Source organism: Jaculus jaculus, chromosome 10, assembly GCF_020740685.1.
Source record: "Jaculus jaculus isolate mJacJac1 chromosome 10, mJacJac1.mat.Y.cur, whole genome shotgun sequence".
Classification (NCBI taxonomy): Eukaryota; Metazoa; Chordata; class Mammalia; order Rodentia; family Dipodidae; genus Jaculus; species Jaculus jaculus.
Genome location: NC_059111.1, coordinates 29,288,904 through 29,311,206, shown reverse-complemented (window position 1 = coordinate 29,311,206; position 22,303 = coordinate 29,288,904). Strand labels below are relative to the sequence as shown.

At 41.0% G+C, this 22,303-nt stretch overlaps 1 protein-coding gene across 2 annotated transcripts in view; it reads left to right on the top strand.

Moving 5' to 3' along the window:
• Positions 1 to 2,134: 2,134 nt before the first annotated feature.
• LOC101595545 (cytochrome b5 reductase 4) overlaps positions 2,135 to 22,303 on the top strand; it is a 76,136-nt gene continuing 55,967 nt past the window's right edge. For both annotated transcript variants that reach the window (XM_045160807.1, XM_004660464.2), the window contains exons 1-3: positions 2,135 to 2,342; positions 8,030 to 8,183; positions 20,842 to 20,942. In XM_045160807.1, coding sequence (XP_045016742.1) covers positions 2,268 to 2,342; positions 8,030 to 8,183; positions 20,842 to 20,942 — 330 coding nt within the window. In that variant the 5' untranslated portion in view covers positions 2,135 to 2,267. The remainder of the gene's footprint in view (positions 2,343 to 8,029; positions 8,184 to 20,841; positions 20,943 to 22,303) is intronic.

Here is a 22,303-nt window from a genome sequence, read left to right as displayed (position 1 = left end):
AAGCATCATATACAAATGTCTGGATTGTATTACAAATATCTGGGATACTTTTGTCTTTTGTTATTTTTCAATTTAATTTTTTTAAGAGTGAATATTTCAACATCTGTCATTTCCTATTGAGGTTGTAATTACAGAGGAAATTATTTTGTTTGTTAATGAGGAAAATAATCTTGTATTTCCAATCACATGTGTTAGAATGTGTTGGCTATCTGATGCTGAAAATACTTTTTATCATTATAAATAATTGATAAAGCAAACTGATCTTAGAGCTCTTAAATTTTAAGGATTATAAACAAGTAATGAGTGAAATGTCTCACCTTAACACTCGTCTGTTGCCCCTAAATTTAGTAGTCATATGGCATGGTTATTCAGGAATTCCTATTATATGTTGCGGGATCCCTATAATTAAAACAGAATGTTTAATTGGGATTTTATTTGTTTAGAGTCTTTAAAAGTGGACCCTAAAGACAAAGTCATGAAAGTATTTCTTTCAATTTTTGTCGAAGGGAGAACTAAGATATCTGGAAGACATGAAACTCAATGCTATCTATTTTCCTTTCACTTAGTTCCTTCCTTATGATGTTGTATGTAAAAAGTTTTATGGAGAGTAAAATGATCTCTCAGTGATTGATTTTCTTACATACACTCACAGATAAATACTTCACCGTAATGAGAGCAGAAAATGAGCAGTTTGCAGCGCTTCGGGTAATATAGCAACCTATGGCCATGAAATTCTTTTATGTCATATATAGTCATCTCATAAGAAACAGTTTAACTACAAGTAAAAATATTATTTACCTGAAATCTAAGCTACTTGTAAAATTGAAGTAGAAGGGTTACAAGTTCAAGGCTTGCCTGGGCAACTTAGCATGATCTTATATCATTTTTTCTATAATACTCCAGAATGATAATGAATGAAAATGAGAAGTAGTTAGCTAAGAAACACCTCTTATTTGAATGACTACACATACTCATACATTTTTCTGCTAATATGACATAGTAGCTTAAGTGATTTCCAAGCATCTGTTAGCTAATTAGAATAGATTCCATAGAAGGGGTATAGCTCAGGGCTAGAGCATTTGACTGCAGAATAAATTACATATTTAGAGTCAGGGGTAACTAATAATTAAAAGGAAGATGGGTAGGTTACTTGAAACTCTTTCTTTCGAAGTTGTTATTTTTCTTTTGATTCTACTCTCAAGAATTGTGTGTTCCCCAAAAGATTGCAAAGACCTAGCAAGTCACCTATTTGGAACTTTAACATTGGTGTGTGGTCTTCACATGCAGTTTATGTTAATATATTGTGATAGAACATATATATATGTGTGTGTGTGTGTGTGTGTGTGTGTGTGTGTGTATGAATTCAAAAGCACCCTTATCTTTTGCTGAATGCTCATTAGTAACTATACATGCACTATATAGCTCAGACATGCCCATTTATTTCTTACTGAAATGCAAACCCACTATGCAGATGGAGAAAATTTGGGTTTGAGAAACTGCAGTAACTTGCATGAATCTGTTATGCCCTTAGGTGCAGGGATGGCACCAAAACCATAGCTGTTGTGTACCAAGGTTGGTGTGAACTTCCTCAGCACCCAAATCCCTGCATATGTCAGGGAAGATGAGACGTTACAGGAGGGAGAATATGTGAGTGCGTGCATAGAGCAGGAGACTCGCTAGTCATCTGCGGGATGCTGGAAGGTTTTTTCTTCTTCACCTGCAGAGGTTACTTGCATGTGACTTTTTAGCTCTTTAGATTGAAATGAAAGAAGGTTCTCTTTCCTGTACAGCCCTCGTGCCTTACAGGAAGGAAATTTTCGGAAATCATCTCTCTTTGATAATGCGATTTTATTCCATATTTCAAGCAATGTGATGGTAGTGTTTATTCAGGGACGGATCTCTACAAGATTTCGTAGTTGGGGCCGATCAGCACCAGGGCTAGGGAACAGCTTCACTCTAATCATTCATGGGGAAAAAAAAAAAAAAAAAAAAAAAGCTGTCACTTCCTTCTGGTGCTGAAGTGTAGGCCCGGGTTCTCTCTGCGCATGCGCACCCCGTGCCGCTGCGTCCCTCCGGCTCCGCCCCTCGCAGGCGCGTTGCGTCATGACGCGCCTCACCCCTGGCGACCCCGGAAGTGGGTCGGGGGCCTGGCCTCTGCCCGGCCGCAGAGCCGGAGCGGGAGGGAAATATCTCCCCGGGGGTCCGGGCCGGCGAGCGGGTCTGGGGGCGACCCCGGGTACCGCCCCTCCCCCGGACCAGGGGCCAGGATGCTGAACGTCCCTTCCCAGGCTTTCCCGGCCCCCGGCTCCCAGCAGCGTGTCGCCTCCGGGGGGCGTAGCAAGGTAAGCGGTGACAGCGGGCGTGCCGCGCCCGGGCACGGACTCCTCTGCTTCCGCCCGTGCTCCCGCCCGGACCCCCTTCGCCGGGCTGCGTCCCTGCCCGCGCTTCCGGGGCCGCGGCGTGGCCCACGCCGGCCCCGGCCCCCCGACTCTCCTTCCTCCCGCACCCCCTTGTTTTTTTTACCCGGCCGTCCCTGCTGTCCTCCACGTCTTCTGGTGCTGCTCAAGTCACTGTTGAGGGGCAGGAGCACACAGCGAGCTGCCTTCCAGCTCTCCTCCCATCTTGTTCATACTCTCCAGAGGAGTGAGTGATGGGGGCTCCGTCCCCGATGCAAAGGGCCGAGCGGTGGAGACCAGAGACCTCCCTGCAACGTGGAGAAAGGCAGGCTGATGATGTCTCCCATCTGGGTTAAGGAAACTTAGCTCCCTCCAAGTCATACTATCCCGGAGACCCGTTGTCCCAACACTCGTTTCTACTGCTGTCACTTGCTGAGTTCGAATCTAATACAGTTCCCGTGTGTATTTGTTGAATGTGTTTGCTGTTATCAACAGGTGGGATATCAAAATATATTTGTAGAACTTAATAAAAATGATCCCCTGGGATGGAGAGATGGCTTAGCGGTTAAGGCGCTTGCAAGAGGACCCAGATTTGATGTCCCAGGATTCACATAAGCCATATGCACGAGGTGGCCCTTGCGTCTGGAGATCCTTTCCAGCAGTCAAAGGCCCTGATGTGCCCATTTTTTTTCTCTCTCTCTCTCTCTCAGTCCAGTAAATAAATACAAATTAAAAACAACAACAACAAAAACCCTGCCCCCTTCCCTGTGTTCACTGCAACAGGAGTGCTGCTTGCTTCTGCTATTTGGTAGTTCCTTGTTCTGTCACCAAAGCTTCATGTTTTGAGACTTTGTAATCATCCTGGCTCACTCTGCTCTTTTGTAAATTCTTATTTCACATCTCTTGGGACACCCCTCCCCCCACTGGCTTAGTTTTTTTCCTCTTAGCCTGGATTTCTGACTTTAGATTTAAAAAAAGTTTATGTTTACATTTATTTTTTAAATGAATATGTATATATGTATTTATATGTATATATATGCATATATATATATAAATTTACATTTACTTTTCTTACTGTGTACTGTTTATTGCGTGCTGATGCCCATGAATAAGTGCTTTTCCTGAATTCATTCCATCTTCACAGTAGCCCTATAAAGTGGGAGCTTTTATTGTCCTCATTCCACCTAAAAGGAAATTGTACAAGAATCATTGTCATGCCTGTGGTACAGTTCTGTTTGTGACATTTCGTTAATAATCTGGTTTATTTGAACTAATGCGATGGCTTAGCATGCAAAACCTGACTGCCCAGATTCAATTCCCCACTACCCACATAAAAGGCCCTGCATGTGTGTGCATGTGTGTGTGTGCATGCTCTCTCTCTCCCACCTCTGTTTCTCAAATAAATAAATATTATGTTATCCAGATATCCAGACATCCAGTCATGTGTCCCTTCCTCCTCCATGTTTCTCTCCTTGAACTAAATGCATGACTGAACAGTGTAGTCTTCCCAGAATTAGAAAATGAGGTGTTAATTTTCTATATTAAAACTGTCAGCAGTATTTCAACAGTCATTTAAAGATTTTTTAAAAAAAGAAACTTAGAGGCAAAGTTACATAAATGCAATGCCAAAAGTGAGTTTGGGGTCCAAAAGAGAACAAAATAGGATTTTTGTGTAACTCACAGAAAAACTGAAGTTCTGTTTTATTCATTATGAAATGAGGCAATTTTAAGCCTGTTAGGAGCTGAATAAGGATTGGCTGAAATTGTCAGGTGAGAGAAAGGAGTATAGTTGGAAAAGTTGCATGCCATAATTGTTAAAAACTTATACTTTGAATGAGAAAGGCATTCCTTCATTCCTTTCCTTACTTCTACCACTCTACTTCCTCAGGTGTAAATACAATGCCAATCTTGTCATATGATCCTTATGATTAAATGAGATAATGCTTTTCTTAGCACAGCTTTGGTAAGCACTAAAACATCAATTTGAATCTGATATGGAGAATGCATTCATTGTGCAGCAGTAGTTATTATTTCTCCTAGCACTTTTGTAGACCAGTTTTTATTGAGAGCATATGTCATGCTGATGTCATGGTCTCTGATTTCAAGCTTAGTCTCACAGAGTGCACAGATTAGTAAGTAGGCAGTTACAATGCTGTAAGTGCTTCATAGTGTGATACCCCAAGGAGAAGTTGGAGTCAGAAGAAGGCTTCTGGAAAAATGAGGCCAAGAAAGCAATTCTTGTGAGCTAGTGCTTGGGAGTCACAGAGAATCTGTTCCCACTTGGAGAAAGCATTTAATGGAAAGCAGCAAAAGTTACAGCATGGAGCTAGTAAACCAGATTATGACCAGAGTAGGAAGGGTCTGAGAACACTAGGGAACTTGGAAACATTACTATACGGTAATGTGGGAGCCACTGAAGAAAGGAGGGCCATGATTTGAATTGCATTCTCTGAAGATTTACTATCCAGTGATTTGTTTTCTTTTTTTCCTTTCCTGTCCTCTCTACCCTACACCCTATCCTTCCCCTGCCCTTCTTTCTGTCCTGTCTTCTTCCCTCTCCTCCTCTCTCCTCTAACCCATCACTCTCCCTCTCTGCTTCCCTCCCTCTCTTCTCTCCTTTCCTCACACTTTATTCATTTGTTAGAATCAAAAGATCTGAAGAATTTTCCTGATGGCTAGATTAAGACAACTGCAGAGTGTCAAGGACAGAATGAGACTGGAAATGTACCACATACTCATTAACCTATTTCTTTTGGGACAAATGGTTGCCCAAGATTATGAGTCAGGAAAGTGAGTTATACAAGCATCCTTGAATGTGCATGCTTTTGCATTTAACATGCTTGTGGCACCTTGTTACATACTAGTTAAACAAATGGAGCTCTGTTCAATGGCGATATCTTGGTCATTTTCCACTAGAATGTCTTATCTAATTAATACCAATTCTACCTCTGTGTTGGTCCATTTTGTGTTACTGTAAGATAGTATCTGAGACTGAATAAGGATTAAGAGCAGCTTTGTTTATTTTAAAGGAGGTGTTGTCAGTAGGCCCACATTTGGCAAAGTACTGTAGGGTTCCTATGGCAACAGATAACAAGAGAGAAATTGCTGCTTTAACCCTGTTTAGTTTATAATATATTTATGAAGGAGGGATTCTCAGGACCTACACACCTCCCATTAGGCCCATACTTTCCCCATAGTTACCTTAGGTTATAAGTTTACATGTGATTTTGGGAGACAAATTCATATCATACCCACCCCTAATCTAAAATCCTTGAACATGTATTTTGTAGCATAAAGCAGAACTAAACCCTTTAGGCAGAGTGGGCAGATATTTTCTGCAAAGAGTCTCATAGTAATTATAAGTAGACTCCTTTTTATACATGATTTCATGGCCTGTGGTTTCATTTACCCATAGGCAATTGAAGTCTGCAAATACATAAAGAAAAATTCTAGAAATAAACAATTCATAAATTTCTAATGGTTATGTTTTTCTAAGTAGCATGATGAAATTTGGTGTTGGCCCGCTATATCCTGCCTGACACATGAGTCCCATGACCAGTTTGATGGTCATAGTATGTAAGCGCTTGACTTGAAGTAATTGTTTACTTAACAGTTGCTCCTGTGCTTGGAAGCATGAAAGCCAGCAGTTCTCAAATGCCGGGATAGGCCACAGTGTACTTTTTTCAAGTGCAAATGTGACAATTCTTAATTAGGAAAGAAAAAAAAGGGTACTGCCAAGGTTGCTAAGATCTAAACCATCTTCCATGTATGTGCAGACGAAAAGGAAATGTACTGTACGTGTGGAACAGATACCAGATTTGGGGTTATCTTTGGTTTCAAGTATGCAGTGGGGGTCTTGAAACTTGGTCTGTACAGGTAGGGTGATCACAGTTTCCAGTGTTTGAGCACCTTGTTGGATTCAGAAGTAGCATCAGGGATGTCCTGCAAGGGGTCTCATGGTAACTGCAAGCAGATTCCCTTTATCCTTTATCATGATTTCATGCCCTGTGGTTTCAGTTCCAGACATTTGCAATCTGAGAATATGGCAAGGTTGTCCAGCTACTTTGCCAACCCCTTCCTTAGAGTGCTATTATATTTCAGTATTTTTCCTCTGATTCTTTGAAAATACAGTGCTGCACAGTGAATTTGAGTGTTCTGCTTATGCTGAAAATTTAGAAAAAGCCAATAGTTCTTTCAAATCTTTTGATTTTTAGGAAGATACATTTTTGTCCAAGTTGGTGACCTTAACATATTGGTGACACAGTGACACAGTCAGGACTTAGACACATTATCTGACTGTACTTTCAATACTATGTCTGTTATACCATAATACTATTGTAATATAAATTTCTAGGGCAGAATTTTGAAGTCCTGCCTCACAGGACTCATGCCTCACTCTAGCTCTTAAATCATGCTATTTTAAAATTCTAGGAATTCCTAGCTAGTCTGAGCTAGATAGCCAAGCCTGTCAGAAAAGAAACAAAAATAAATTCATTATAATTACTAATAAAAGAATTAAAGAAAAAGGAAATGAAACAAAAGGGGAACAAAGGCCAAGTGTGGTGGTCCACACTTGTAAACCTTGTACTTGGGAGGTAGAGGCAGGGGGATTGCTGCCAGTTTGTGGCCAGCCTGAGATCCTTAGTATACCCTTCTCTGTTGAAGAGGGAAAGAAAGGAAAAGAAAAGAAGAAAAAGAAAGGAAGGAAGAAGAAAAAAGAGAAATAAAAGGGAAAAGAGGAGGAAGAGAGGAAAAAAGGGAAGAAAGAAAAAGGTAAAAATACAAAGATGGTTAAAGAAAAATAAATAAAATAAAAAATGAAAATTTTAATAGGCAAAAATAATTTTGACACTCTCCTAAAGTTAGGAGGATTTGTAGAAGTGTCACATTTGAGTTTTTATCTTCTTCATTAAATGTGTATGTATGTGTACACATGTGTGAGTGTGGAAGCCAGAGGTTGATGTCTTTCCAACAATCACTTTCCACATTATTTATTGAAGCAGTTCTCTCAGTTGAAAGCAGACCTTGCTGTTTTGGCTAGTTTGGCTAGCCAGCTAGCCCTGGACATGCCCTGTCTCTGCTTCTTGAGTGCCGAGCATTGCCTGGGTGCTGAGGATGTGAACTCTGGTATTCATGATAGCATGGCTAGAGATTTATCTGTGGAGTCATCTCCCCAACCCCTAGTTTTATCTTTCTTTAAAAAAGATTTTTTAAAATTATTTATTTATTTATTTATTTGAGGGGCGGGGGAGAGAGAGAAAGAAACAAAATGGGCATGCCAGGACCTCTAGCCACTACAAATGAATTCCAGATGCAAGTGCCACATTATGCATCTGGCTTACATAGGTCCTGGGGAATCAAACCTGGCTCTTTGGCTTTGTAGGCAAGCGCCTTAACTGCTAAGCCATCTTTCCAGCCCATAGTTTTATCTATGAATTTAACTTAATTTTGAGATAAGCTCTTCCTACGTAGCACAGTCTGGCTTTTAGAACTTGCAGTCCTCCCACCTCAGCCTCCCAGGCTGTCATTGTAAATGGGGATAAAAATCAGTGAAGTAACTGGAAGACAAGCAACAGGAAGAAGGGAAAGAACTGCCTTGAAGAAGCTAGTGTTTCATGTCTCTTCTTCCTTAGGTACCTTTAAAACAGGGCAGAAGTCTTATGGATTGGATCCGACTGACCAAAAGTGGAAAGGACCTAACAGGATTAAAAGGCAGGTTAGTTGAAGTCACCGAAGAAGAACTCAGAAAACACAACAGGAAGGATGATTGCTGGATATGCATCAGAGGTAGGTGGCATTTATTAAGCATTTCAGAGGCTGTTGCCTGGGCTTTCCATTAGTGATGCCATGGTCTTGTGATTTGGACTTAAATAACAAAACTTCCTTGCTGTACCTACATAATGTCGCTATGCCTTTGGACAGTGTTTCTTCCTTACGTCACCAGCTTCTGCCTTTGTGATCCAGAAAACTGAACTTTGGGGAGGGAAATTACTCCTGAGCTGCATCCCTCTGGAAGGAAAAAAGAGCTCCCCAGGAAAGTTAAGGAAGCATGCTAGTAGCATGCCAGTGTGAGCAGAATAACTTTCCATCTTACAGCCATGTAATTGACTCTTTTGGGGGAAAAATGTCTCTGGAAAGGTAAGAAACCAGAAATCCTGCATCAGGGCTGGATCAGCAGTTGTCACAGTGAGTTTTATTTACTGTGTTTCTTACCTATGTCATACAAGCTCTGGAGCACTGGAAGAAGTGAGCACCCAGGGGTAGCTGAGGAAGGCAGGCCTCAGGGGGTACAGGGGTGGTGTTCTCTGGTCATCCGGACATGGTTATCCCTTCTACCAGTGCCTCTCTTACACAGGACAGGAGTGCTGATAATGTCTAAAATGATCAGAGAAGAAGAAAATAGGACTAAATATAGTTGTCTCTTTTTGTCATAGTTCTTCTCATTTAAAATATTACTGATGACCTATTGAAGGGGAACATATACTGATATGTTTAAGTAACCAAAACTTCTTGAGACAGAACAGTAAGACAGACCAATGAGGTTTCTGCCATTGTGCATGTTCCAGTGCATTGATAGCCTTGAGGTCAGTTTGGACCCAAGTTTTAACCAAAACTGTGTACCACAAAGAAGCAAGGCATAGCATCAGTTTTTCTTTTATAAATACTTATTTTCCTTTCTGTTTCTTTTTGTGGTTGTTGTTTTCTTTTCTTTTGTTTTTCTTTTTGTTTTGGGGTGGATAAATGTGTTGTGTGGGCACACCTGTGTCATGGCATGCATGTAAAGGTCAGAGGACAACTTCAGGTGCCAGTTCTCACTTTCCACCTCAGTTGAGGCAGGCTCTCTTGATGTTCACCAGGCTAGATGCCTGTTGTCGTTTCTTTGTCATTGCTAGAACAAACACCTGGCTGACAGCAGCTGATTTGGGGAAAAGATTTATTTCATCTCAAGGGGAAGCTTCATTATGGTGGAGAAAAGCAAGGCAGAGCAGGGCTGGGCATCATGTCTGGCCATGGCTGCTGGCAGGGGAACAGGAACTCACTTTGTATATAGGGCAGTCATGGCAATCCTTGGTCTCAGCCTATGGGGTGCTGTGATTCCTTGTGTGAACCACCATGCACAACTCAGTTTTTGACAATTAACTCATTTTTAAGTCAGGTCTGACTCAGCTTATCATGATGACTTTATCATATAATTTTAATTTGTTGTTTGTTAACCTGATTGCACTGGAACCTGCACAATGGCAGAAACCTCACTGGTCTGTCTTACTGTTCTGTCTTAAGAAGTTTTGGTTACTTAAAAGAGGTATGTGGTTGTCACAGTGTAGTGGCGATATGTAATAGAAAGATACCAGTACATACTCTATAGTTTCCTACAGATGTCATTATCAAGTACCACAGACTAGGTGACTTAAAGGAGCCATCTGGTGCCTCTCAGTTCTGCTGGAAATTTAAGGTTGAGGCATCAGCAGGGTTGTGTCCTTCTGGGAACTATGAACAAGCCTCTGTTTTGCACCTTCCAATGAGTGTTCTGTTATTTTTTTTGGCAATCTTTGGAGACCTGGCCCTGTACAGTGGGGTCCCAGAGTCTGCGTTCTTCCTGATAGTCTCCTTATGTGTCTATCTGTTTCCAAATTTCCCATTTTCCTACAGACACCAGTCATAGTGGATCAGGGGCTGCCCTCCTGTGTTAGGTTCTATTGGCAGTAACCCATGGTATTCTAAGTTACTGGTAGTTAAGACTTTCCAATGTTTTTATTTTTTTTGGATTTGTTTTGAGAAAAGGTCTCACTCTAGCTCAGGCTGACCTGAAATGCGCTCCCAGTCTGGCCTCGAACTCACAGTGGACCTCCTACCTCTGCCTCACAAGTGCTAGGCTTAAAGCATGTAGCACCACACCTAGCTCAAATTATTTATTTTTATATTTATTTATTTATTTGAGAGTGACGGACAGAGAGAGAAAGAGGCAGCAAGAGAGAGAACGGGTGCACCCGGTCCTCCAGCCACTACAAATGAATACCAGATGCATGCCCCACCTTGTGCATCTGACTTATGTGGGTCCTGGGGAGTTGAGCCTTGGACTGGGGTCCGTAGGCTTCATAGGCAAGCGCTTAACCGTTAAGCCATCTCTCCAGCCCCAGTTTTGTTTATTTATTTATTCATTCATTTATTTATTATTTTTACTTGCAAGGAGAGAGAGAGAGAGACAGACAGGCAGACAGAGACAGCACCTCAGCAACCAAACCAGATACATATGCTACTCTGCATTTGGGTTTATATTAGAACCTGGGAATTGAACCCAGGACATTAGGTCTTGCAAGCATCTCTACAACATTTTTGAGGGCATTACAATTCAACTCATATGTATCTACACAGTTATAATGTGAAGTTTTCAATGGCAAGGGTATGGAAACTTCATCAGGTAACAATATTGCTTACCCCAAGCCATGATACTCAACTCCCCAAAGTTCCTCAGGAACTTAGAAATATGGGGAGTACCAACAACCTGACTGAGGATTCTGCCTTTTGTCTGTTTACAGAATTTATACCCTCCTCCCACGCTCTCCATGCTGCCCGCACATTTACTAGGTGCAGTGGCTGGTACTCAGTGGCCACTCCCCTGGGTCTGTGTGCCCTGCTCAGCTGGGAGAATTGGAAGTCAGCTCCCCAGGAGCACCCTTGCATGGCCAGGCTACAAGCATGCCTGAACTTTGTTCCTTAGTGGATGCCACCTATGGAAACTTGTGTTTTACGTCCTAGGATATAAGACAGCAGGGAGATTATTAGATTAGACTTATACTTTATTATTCATTTAGTATATCAATGGAGATGAGGGATGGATTGCTATGTTTAAAAGTACACATTGCTCCTAGTGAAGTATCTCCTGAAATAACTTGAATATTGGCACCTCTTCTGGTAAGCCTGCTGGTATAATCATAAGCTTTGAGAAATTTCAGTCAGAAAATGTGATATTCTACCAGTAATAACGTTTTTCCCTCTTTTCCAAAAGTTATCTTTTTCTTTAAGACAGAATTTCATTTTTTATTTTCTCAAGAAACATTAAATTTAGACCCTTCTATTGGTGCAATGATAAATGGCTGAGTGAAGTACTGTAGAGAGAGATGAAGACAGTGGCTGATCAGGTCAAGGGCAGGAGACTCAGGGTTAAGACAGACAGGTGGGTGAGACTGGAAAGTTGGCTTAGTGGTTAAAAGTATTTGCTACTACCCAAACCTGTCGTCCAGAGTATGGAGCCCTACAGCCCTAAAGTTGGACGAAAAGTGAATTGTGCGTCTATAATCCCAGCACATCTGTGGCAGTGGGGACAGAGCTAGCAGAATCCCAAAGCTTGGGCCATCTGGTCTGGTTTTGCCAGTGGCAAACAACAAGAGAGACTGTCTCAAATAAAATAATAAAATAAAAGAGGAAGGAGAGGATCAGCACTTGCCAAGATTGTCCTCTAACCTCCACACATGGTATGTAGGCACATGAGCGCACACACAAACATACATACACACACACACACACACACACACACACACACACACACACACACGTATACAGAGAGAGAGAGAGAGAGAGAGAGAGAGAGAGAGACCAACTGACCAAAGGTGCTACTGAGGTTGAGATAAACCTGGAAGAAGTCAGGAGTGCTTCCAAGTGGAGGGAGAAGCCTAACCAAGGCTCAAGGCACAGAACACTTGAGGCATTTTGAAACTTGACTCACTGTTGGAGAACCCTAAGACATAAGACTAGAAGGATAGGCTAGGTCAGGTGGGAGGAGGTCTTGAAAGCCAAACTGAGAAATGTGTTCTCCATTAGCTGACAGTGTGAGCTGTTGAAAGGATGTGACCATGGGGACAATATGTTAGAGTGTGCTTTGGAAATACTAACGTGCTGGTAGGTACACTGAGCTTACATGGAGCAGGAAAAGCATGCAGGCATGTGCAGCTCATTGTAGAAGTTCACAGGAGGTAATAGGAGGTAAACCAGGGTGTTAATAATGGTGATGGGAAGCAGAATGTGTGGGAGACAAAATGATTGCAGGAAACCTTTGTCATGACCTCATGAAAGAAGAAGGCTTGTCATTAGATGTAATTGTGTTTGACTATTCTCATTTAGAATAACACAGTAGCTTCTAAAGGGAGAATTGTATGCCACAGTAGCCTCAAATAGTGATGTTTGGGCAAAATTTAATGAAAACTACACAGACAAGGAAGCATGGTTTCCTAGTATCTTGATTTTCATTTTTTACTACTTTTGGCAATCAACTAATTTTTAACTTACATCAGAATCCAGCTGATCAGCATGAAGGGGAGATGACATAATCTCTTCAAGAAGTCATAGAAAATGTTTGATGATTTGAACTTCTGTGGCTGATATTTGGGGATTGTTGTAGTTTGATATGGCTAGTGGCCTCCAAAGATCCTTGTGTTAAAACATTTGCTCCCCAGATGTTGATATTGGAAGTGCCAAGGAGCTTTAAAAGATGGGTCCTATTAGTCACTGTTGAAGACTGTGGGACACTGCCTATAGTTTGTCTGTGCTTCTTGGCTGATGGTGTGAGCTGTATAATGCACCACATATTCTCAGCCATTGCTACCAGGTAGAGGGACAAAGCAGTGATAACTGTTTAGAATTCAGTTGCCTCATGTATTTCATTACCGTAATGCAAGCCAACACGGTGACTGTTCTCTTTGTGCTTTATGATTGGGTGCTGAAGCTAGTCACATTCCTAATGATGATAAAAAAGGCTCTTGAGGCTGGTGAGATGGCTTAGCGATTAAGACATTTGCCTGCAAAGCCAAAGGACTCAGGTTCAATTCCCCAGAACCCATGTAAGCCATCTGCACAAGGTGACACGTGCATCTGGAGCTCGTTTGTACTTGCTAGAGGCCCTGGTATGCCTGTTCTCAGCCCCTACACACCTTTCTGTCTCTCTCTTCCTCTCACACACACACAAATTAATAATTTTTTTTAAAAAGCGCACTTGGCTGGGAGCAAGCATTAAAACATGTAGCTATAAACTATACATATTGGCCTGGAATGATCTCCAGGACAGGTAGGAGTACTTAATTTGTGTGTTGAATTAATGACAGAAAAACATCAGTATTATAGAAGCAATCTAGAAGAGAATCGTTAAACAGCCTCTTAAATATCTTTTACATTTATTTTGGAAAGTTTTGGGGAGTATGAGAACAAGTGAATGCTGTTCATCCACTATATACACCATTCCCAAGCCTGCCCCCTGTTGGTGTTCTTGAAAACTTCAAGGCCACATTTACTTTAAGCCATTATGAAGTTCACTTTTCACTAGTTCCTCTTCCTTTTGTTTCTACTGACATTCTCAAAGTTTTGTTTAGTTTTCCAAAATAATATGCAGAGTTCCAACTATTGAACCAATACTCCAGCAAGTACCAAATGTAAACTTGGGGTAGAATGCACAAAGAAAAACTGGCCTAACCTGTGTGGTCTCTCTTGCTTGTAATCTCAGAACTTAGCATGCAGATGCAAGGAGGATCCAGTCAAAAGTTTGAGGCCAGCCTGGGCTACATAGCAAGACCTGTTTTTAAACACCCACAACAGATAAAGGAAACAACAAGTGAAGATGACAAGCAACCAAAACCAGACAGACTAGAGGGAGGACCGCCTACATGTCCATGATCACTATTTTCAGCCTTTTAACTTGAAGTCATGCATAGGTATCGGTGCCCTAAAGGGAAGGTAAAACTCAAGAGGTTGGAGAGATGGTTTGGTGGTTAAGGCGCTTACCTGCAAAGCCAAAGGACCGAGATTTGATTCCCTAATACCCACTTAAAGCCAGATGCACAAGCTGGCACATGCATTTGGAGTTAATTTGTCGTGGCTAGAGGCCCTGAGAGCCATACTATCAAATAAATAAATAAAATTTTTTTTTTTCCAAAAGGCAGAGCAAAGGAAATAAAGACATGGGATTTGGGGAACTAATGAAAAAGTATATCTAACTTTAGCTACAGTAATTAATGTATATGTGAATTGACCAAACACTACAAATAAAAGGTAGAGATTATGTGTATACATGTGTGTGTGTATGTGTGTGTGTGTGTATATGTATGTATGTATGTGTGTGTGTATATATATGTTTGTGTGTGTGTGTATATATATATGGTATCAAGACCTATCTACATGATGTCTACAAGAAATATATTTTAAGGGTATTTTAAGGGCACAAGATGAAAGTAAGTGTATAGGGAAACAAGTATACTGTCTAAGCAGTAGGCAGCATTATTGGTTTGGCCTTATTGATTGGACTATGTTATTTTCAGATAAGAAGTATTTGCCAGAAAGAAACAAAGACCCATACAAGAGAGAAACACTTCATAGTGCTAAAAAGAATCAGTTCACTAGGATGACTATGTTTGTGCAGGGACAAAGCTTCAAAATTGAGTGGGGCATTAGTAAACTTGAGGCATAAAATTGAAATTTGTATTTATTTACAAATTTTAATACCTCTTGGAAATTGTCAGAACTAGAGAAAATTATAGACATAAAATAAGGAAAATAAGTTTAACACTCTTACCACTTTGTTCTTTCAACATACCTTATAAACTAATTAAAAAGAAGAGAATGGACAGAGATGCCCTGCACAGGAATAATGATGCATTATTAAACACAAACTACAGTGCCATGTATGCAATGCTTCCCTATGAGTTGCTGGTCAGGGAAGCCCCAGAGCCCTCCCTGCCAAAATAGGGCAGGCTGTTGCTGTTGTTCTTAGTTGCCCACTGGAACTGAACAGTAAGACCCTGATGTTGAAGACTCCATGCCCTTAAGTTGTGGAAGGTAAGAAAATCAAGCTGTAAGTGAACTAGTAGCCTCCTTCCAACCAGCTTTCATAATACTGGAGGATAGGTATGCAGGCTGTTAGAATAGTCATCATTAATCTCACCCTGCATTGCTACAATACTGACTTGCCAGGCAAGATGTGCCCATGGTACAATAGTGCCATGTTTTCTATGGGAGTAACCAACCACTTTCACCACTTTCAGATTGCATTTGAGTCCCACTCTGCAAAAGGAAAAAAAAAAAAAAAAGGAAAAAAAAGGGAATTTATGCCTGATACTTTTAACCGGGTCAAAAGCCCATGGCTGGGAGGCCTATAAGCCCTAGGGGGGAACATATTAATGTTTTGCTAAACTGGTATATTGTCAACCTACCTTTTACATGTTTATGTTTTTACCCATTGATTGGTGCTGCTCTCAGCCTTGGTCAGTGAAGCTTCTTTTTGCAGTGGCCATTATTTAATGTAGAAACTCATAACTGGTCAAAGTGCTGAAAATAAGTGACTGCTGAGTGCTCAAGCCTGTGTGGGTATCTGCATATCTGATGTTCCCCTAACCTCAAGGCTCAGGGGACATCTCAGAAATGGAGGTAGAAAGTATGGCAGGGCTGGAATATTAGAAGGATAAGAAGATTGCTGTGGATCTTTCTTGCCAATCAACATTGCCATAGATAGGAAAGAGTTCTCATGAGGTTCCCTCCACCCCTGAGGAACTGTTGCCACTTCTTGGTTGCTGGAGTAGTCTTTCTGTTCAGAGCTGCATCTACTAGAAAGTAGGGGGAAGAAGAGGTTCAATAGCAGTGGGAGGGAACATTGGTTGTCTGTGATCAAAATGCAATATATATGAATGAAATTGTCCAGCAAATAAAAAAACAGTGAAACTAATTGTGTAGTTTCTTTACTGAACACAAGATGGCAAAGTAGTTCCAATACTTAAATCAATCTGTACATGTATCTTTTTCCCTTATTTATTTTGGAGCCAACAAAATGAACAGTGATGAGAAATTAAACAGGAATCACCAGTATAATGAAATAATAATCCACGACAGGCTTTAAATAAATTATGTTGAGTGAATATAATATGGAACTTTAGAGTTCAGTATTTGAATTTTAAAATAAAAAATATATTTAAATATGAGTGCAAAAGTAACTTTTACTGATATGAGTGGACTTAGACTGTTCTGTCTTAAGAAGACTACTTTTTAAAAATTATTGAGAATCCCCAGACTTACAGTTGTATCTATTAGCGTTTGCCTTTTTGAATTAAAATTTTAAAAATTACAAATATTTTAAAGTTTACTTACCAGTAGTACCTGTGGGGCTAGAGAGATGGCTTAGAGGTTAGGTGCTTGCCTGTGAAGCCTAAGGAGTCGGGTTCAATTTCCCAGTACCCACATAAGCCAGAGGCACAGGGTGGCACATGTGTCTGGAGTTAGTTTACAGTGGCTAGACGCCCTGGAGTGCCTATTCTCTTTCTGTCTGCCCCTGTCAAATTTAAAAAAATTTATATATATGAACAAACACATATATACACACACATATATGCATATATGCATACATAGACATATATACATATACACAGTACCTGTGTTTATATAAAATAAGTTGTAAAACAAATGACAAGTTTGTCATTTTGCATATTGGCAAATGTCTCTAATGGTTTAATAGCTGACACTATATTGTGGTGTCACCTCCTCCAGTCCAGTATCACATGTTCTGGAAAATACTGCACTTAGGAAAGAATGAGAATAAAAAGGTAGGTAAAAATCTTAGTCCTGTTGTGAAAAAGTTTGAGTTTGTACTGCTAAAAGTGTCTTGAGCTCCTTTGGAGTCCTTGGGCCGTACTGTGAGACTAACTTTATTGAAGAGAAAAAAATAAATGAAAAATTATAGGCTGTGATTGTTTGGCCTGAACATGATAATCAGGCTCATTCGTGTGAACCATTATGGTTGATTAGCTTGAAATATTGTGGTAGCTTCACCTGAGAGATTGAATGATAGTATGTCACCTGAGTCTTACATTGTTTTGTTGCTCAGCATTGTCCATAGAGCTGGGTGTAGATCATGGTGGAGTGTGCTGCAATTCTGAATCTAGTTGTCTGATTCAAGTTCTCTGTGGGGAGTGGGAAGAATGGCTTAAAAACAAGCTCTTGGAAATTGGAGCAGTCATACTTTGCTGCTAAGAAGGAAAAGTCTGGCAGTTCTCAAAAGTTAAACATAGAAAGCTGTATATTACTCAACTTTCTGTCACTATGAGGAAGGCTTTATTTTAGCTCATGTTTTCAAAAGTTTCAGTCCATGGTCATTTTGCTCTTTAGCTTTTAGGCATATTATCATCATGGTGGGAACATGTAGGAAGGAAACTGCACACCTCATGCCAGGAGGTAAAAAGAGACAGGAAGGGTAGGGGTCCCAGAACCCCCCTTAAGGGCATACCCCTAAGGACTTAACTTCTTTGGCAAGGCCCAACCAACTGAAGGAATGTTCCACTACTTGCTAATCAATAAACAATAGCACATGGGCTAATGACCAAGCTTTCAACACATGGACCTTTAGGGGACATTTAGGATCTAAATATAACACAGTAGGACCCTAAATTTACTCCTAGGTGTATATGCCCAAGAGAAATGAAACTGCCATTCAGGATCCAAATAGAACACCATGGAACCCTAAATTACTCCTGGCTGTATATGCCCAAGAGAAATGAAATGTGAGTTCAGAATCCAAATAAAACATGATGGGACCCTGAATTTACTCCTGGATGTATATGCCCCAAAGAAATGAAATCATTTAGGATCCAAATAGAACACCATAAGACCCTAAATTACTCGAGGGTGTATATGCCCAAGAGAAATGAAATCATATGTGTCCACACAAGAATTTGTACAAAAATCCAAACATCCATCCACTTATGGATGAGCAAAACATTATATATCCATATATTAGCTATCATCTAACCATACAATGAAAAACATTAAGACCTGTAGCATTGTGTATGAACCTTGAGGACATTCTAAGTGAAATAAAGGCAGTTATTAAAAACCATGTTACATAATGCTACCTATATGAAATGTCCAGAATAAGAAGTTAATATTACCTAAAATTGAGAATGGGGCCATAGTACAAAACAATGTATCTGTATATTGTTAATTGTAGTATGTATTATTTGGTTAACATGTTCCCTTTCTAGGGACTTCTGTAGCAGTTGCTGGGACAGAACACCCTACCAGAAGCAACGGATGGAAAGAAAGGGTTATTTCTGGCTTACAGTTTCAAGGGAAGCTTCATTCTGGCAGAGATGGCATGGCAGGAGCAGGAGGCCAGGCATCCCATCTTCTTCATCGGCAGAGAGGAAGTAACAAGAGTGCTAGCTATTACTGGCAAGAGGACTGGTTTCTAGAATCCCATGGCCAGCTCCCAGTAACACACCACCTCCAGCAAGGCTCTGCTGTGTCTCCGAAGGCTCCACCAGCTGGGGGTTGAATTTGTGACTCAATCACATACAACATGAGACTGGGTGGGATGGACATTTTGTATTCAAACCACCACAACTCCTAATTCTTGAAAATCAGGTTTCTCCATTTTAGGCTGAGGAATGTCCTGGTTTTTCTTTGATTTATCTCAGTGGTTTTTATGATCAGATGAGACTACTGTTTTGATCCATGGCTCTCTTTTGGTCATGGCTGCTAGGAGTTCAGGACTGTATGAGGTGCTTGCATTCGTACTGTAAGGCAGGTGGATCATTGATATGTTTTATTCTGCATATTTTTATATATTTTAAAAGCATTTACATACACAATTACACAAAGGGTAGTAGGGTACATATGATCAGAATGTAATATACAAACATGAGAATGTCAAAAAACAATACAACACAGACAAAAAAATAAATGCTGGTTTCAGCCACATGGTCTTTCCTGGGTCTTGAATCTAGTCTCCTTTCTCCTTCCAAGATTATGTCTCAAATGAACATTTTAAGTTACCTCAGGCTACATTTATGAAAGTCTTTTATAGAGTGAGGAACTGTCTTGAATATTTAAAAAACCCAGTTCTTGGGCTGGAGAGATGGCTTAGTGGTTAAGGCTGTGAAGCCTAAGGACCCATGCTCGAGTCTCCAGATCCCACAAAAGCCAGATGCACAATTTGGGGTATGGATCTGGAGTTTGATTGCAGTGGCTGGCGGTCCTGTCATGCCAATTCATATGCGCTCTCTCTCTCTCTCTCTCTCTCTCTGTCTTTCTCTCTCTCTTCCCCCCTCTCCCTCTCTCCCTCTCCCTCTCTCCCTCTCTCCCTCTCTCTCTGTGTGTGTGTGTGTGTATACACACACAGACACCCCAGTTCTTATACTTTGAAGTCTGTTTAGGGCTTTGTCTACTGTTCAGTTTTCAAGCAAAGATGTAAGAAAGTATCTCACTTGGGAAAGTCTTCATCAGTGTATCCTGCTTTGTTTCCCATCTCTTCTAAAGAGATTGAAATGTAGTTGAAAGTATGACTGGATTAAGTAAATATTTAACAAAGATCAAAAGATGAAGGTCTGAATACTTCTATTCCTTGGGCAGTCATGGAGAAGGAATGAGCTTTCTTCCATGGAGCAGGCCTGAGGGGTCACCCTGGCTTAGTCTCTGCTGAAGATTAGACTTATTCACCAGATTGCCCTCAGGGCAGCATGTGAGGGAATGGAAATACTGTTGTTGTGTAGTCTGTATCTACATTCAGAAATGACATGCCAGTGTTGGTCTTTTCTTTCTATTGAGTCAGTTTTGGTCTTTCGCACTTCAGTAAAGATTGTGAACAGAGATACTGCCCTTGTTCTGGACAGTTCTTTCAAGGAAGCCTATGTGTTGAACAACCTTGGAGAACAGAATGTCTCCAGAGCAAAGGACAGGCTTACTTACAGTACAGCTTAATAAAGATCTTGTTTTCTGGGGCTGGGAAGATGGCTCACTAGCTAAGGGCTTGTTGCACAAGTATGATGACCTGAGTTCCATACTCAGCACCTACATTAAAAAGCTTGGCATAGCTGTGCAAGCCTATAAGCCCAGCACTGAGGGGGATGGACCACAAGTACTCTGTGGTCAGCAGACTAACCATAAAACAGGCTACTCCAGCTTCAGAAAGAGACTATCTCAGGGAAATGATGTGGAAGAGCCATAAGAGAGGGGCACCTGACATCCTATTCTGGGTTCCACATGTGTATGCATAAAGCACGCATAGTTGCACATGCATGTTCCCCCCCACACACACACAGATAATCCCTCCCTCCAGAAGAAGGTGCAGGTTTACTTTGATCTTTGTGAAAGATCTGAGTTCCCTAAAGAACACATTCCTCTCCTGACGCAAATACTGATACTCTACTGACTGGTATTGATGTGGGTGCTAGATTTCTTTGTCTCTGACTTAAAAGTCCCATGTTATCTGTGAAAGGCCAGAAAACTGGCAGCTTAAATTTTTAGGTTGCAAGAACAGTGGAATTTCAAATCTTGATTCTTTGAAACAATGAATTCAGTTCTTTGTACTTGGAAATACTGAATTGTAAGATGGGGTGGATTGGTCAAGTTTGATTGAAATGTACATGTATGTACAGGTTTTACAGTGTTCAGGATGCCCTTTCTTCTTGCTTTCATACAGGGCTCGTGTATAATGTCAGCCCATACATGGAGTACCATCCTGGAGGGGAAGAGGAACTAATGAGAGCAGCAGGATCAGATGGCACTGACCTTTTTGATCAGGTAATCAGAGCATCACGATGGGAGAGTCACATGGATTTAGCAGATGACATTTGTGGAAAGAAAGAAAAAATGCTGGTATACATTTGAGATCAAATTTGAGGTTGGCTTGTATTTTGAAATGTAGGCAGGTGCTCACAAGTAGCAGCTGCTCGTTTAATTTGTTTTAAATCATCTTATTAACTTGTTAGAGATGGCTTCACATCTGTGGCATTTTTTCTGCCTCTTCTGCTGGCAAATGCTTACTCAGTTTCAGTTTTAGAGATGATGTTAATTGGCCATGGGAGTGCAGTGATTGTCAGAAGGAGAACCACCATGATCTGCTCCTCACTCTGCACTTCGTTAGACACGCCATTGGTTTCTGTGCTTTTGCTTCTTCCTCATGTAGAGATTGCACACAGCCAGTCCTCTTTACTATGGTTGGATCTTTATTTCAGGCCAGGTGCAGTGGTTTGATTCAGGTGTCCCCATTCTAAATGCTAGATTCCCAGTTGGTGGATTTGGGAATTAACGCCTCCTAGGGGGGAGTGTATTGTTGGAGGCAGGTTTATGGGTGTTATAGCCAGTTTCCACATGCCAGTGTTTGGCACATTCTCCTGTTGTTATTGTCCACCTTATGTTGGTCAGGGGGTGATGTCCACCCTCTTCTCATGCCATCATTTTCCCTGCCATCGTGAAGCTTCCCGAGTCTATAAGCCAAAACATATCCTTTTTTTCCCCACAAGCTGCTCTTAGTTGGGTCATTTCTGCCAGCAATACAAACCTGACTGCAACACAAGGTACATGAGGCTGACTCATGAGTAGGAAACTGATTTTTCCTAGAAGGATAGTGTGGTAGATTGAATGGCTGTCCCCCAATACATGCAGGAGCATATTAAAGCTTTAGATCTTCAGCTGCCTGGATGGAGGAGGTGTCATTGTGAGCAGGTTCTAGGGTCCAGCCCTAAGGTACGTTTGGGGGTAGATCTGAAATTCAGTGTAAGGTATGCAGAGTAATCTGCCTGGGGTTCCTGTAGTGTGCTTGCTTTTGGTGCTGCTGTTGGTATTTCTTTCTGTGTGTGGACCTGTCAAAGGGAGCCAGCTTCTTCTGCCATTATGGAACTTCTCCTGCATCTGTAAGCTTCAAATAAATATCATTCCTTCCATGAACTGTCTGGTTTGGGGTTCATGCCACCATGTGAAGCTGACAATGACAACAAAGGTTCTGTATTTCAAAAGGTAGTTAAGTTAGTATCCCTCCATTTACATAAACATTAGCTCTTATACTAGTTAAAATTAGTATAGAATGTTATCAATTCACTGAATTGTTATTCCGAGGTCACAGTCTTTAACAGTATAGAGATGTATCTTTGCTCACAGTTTAT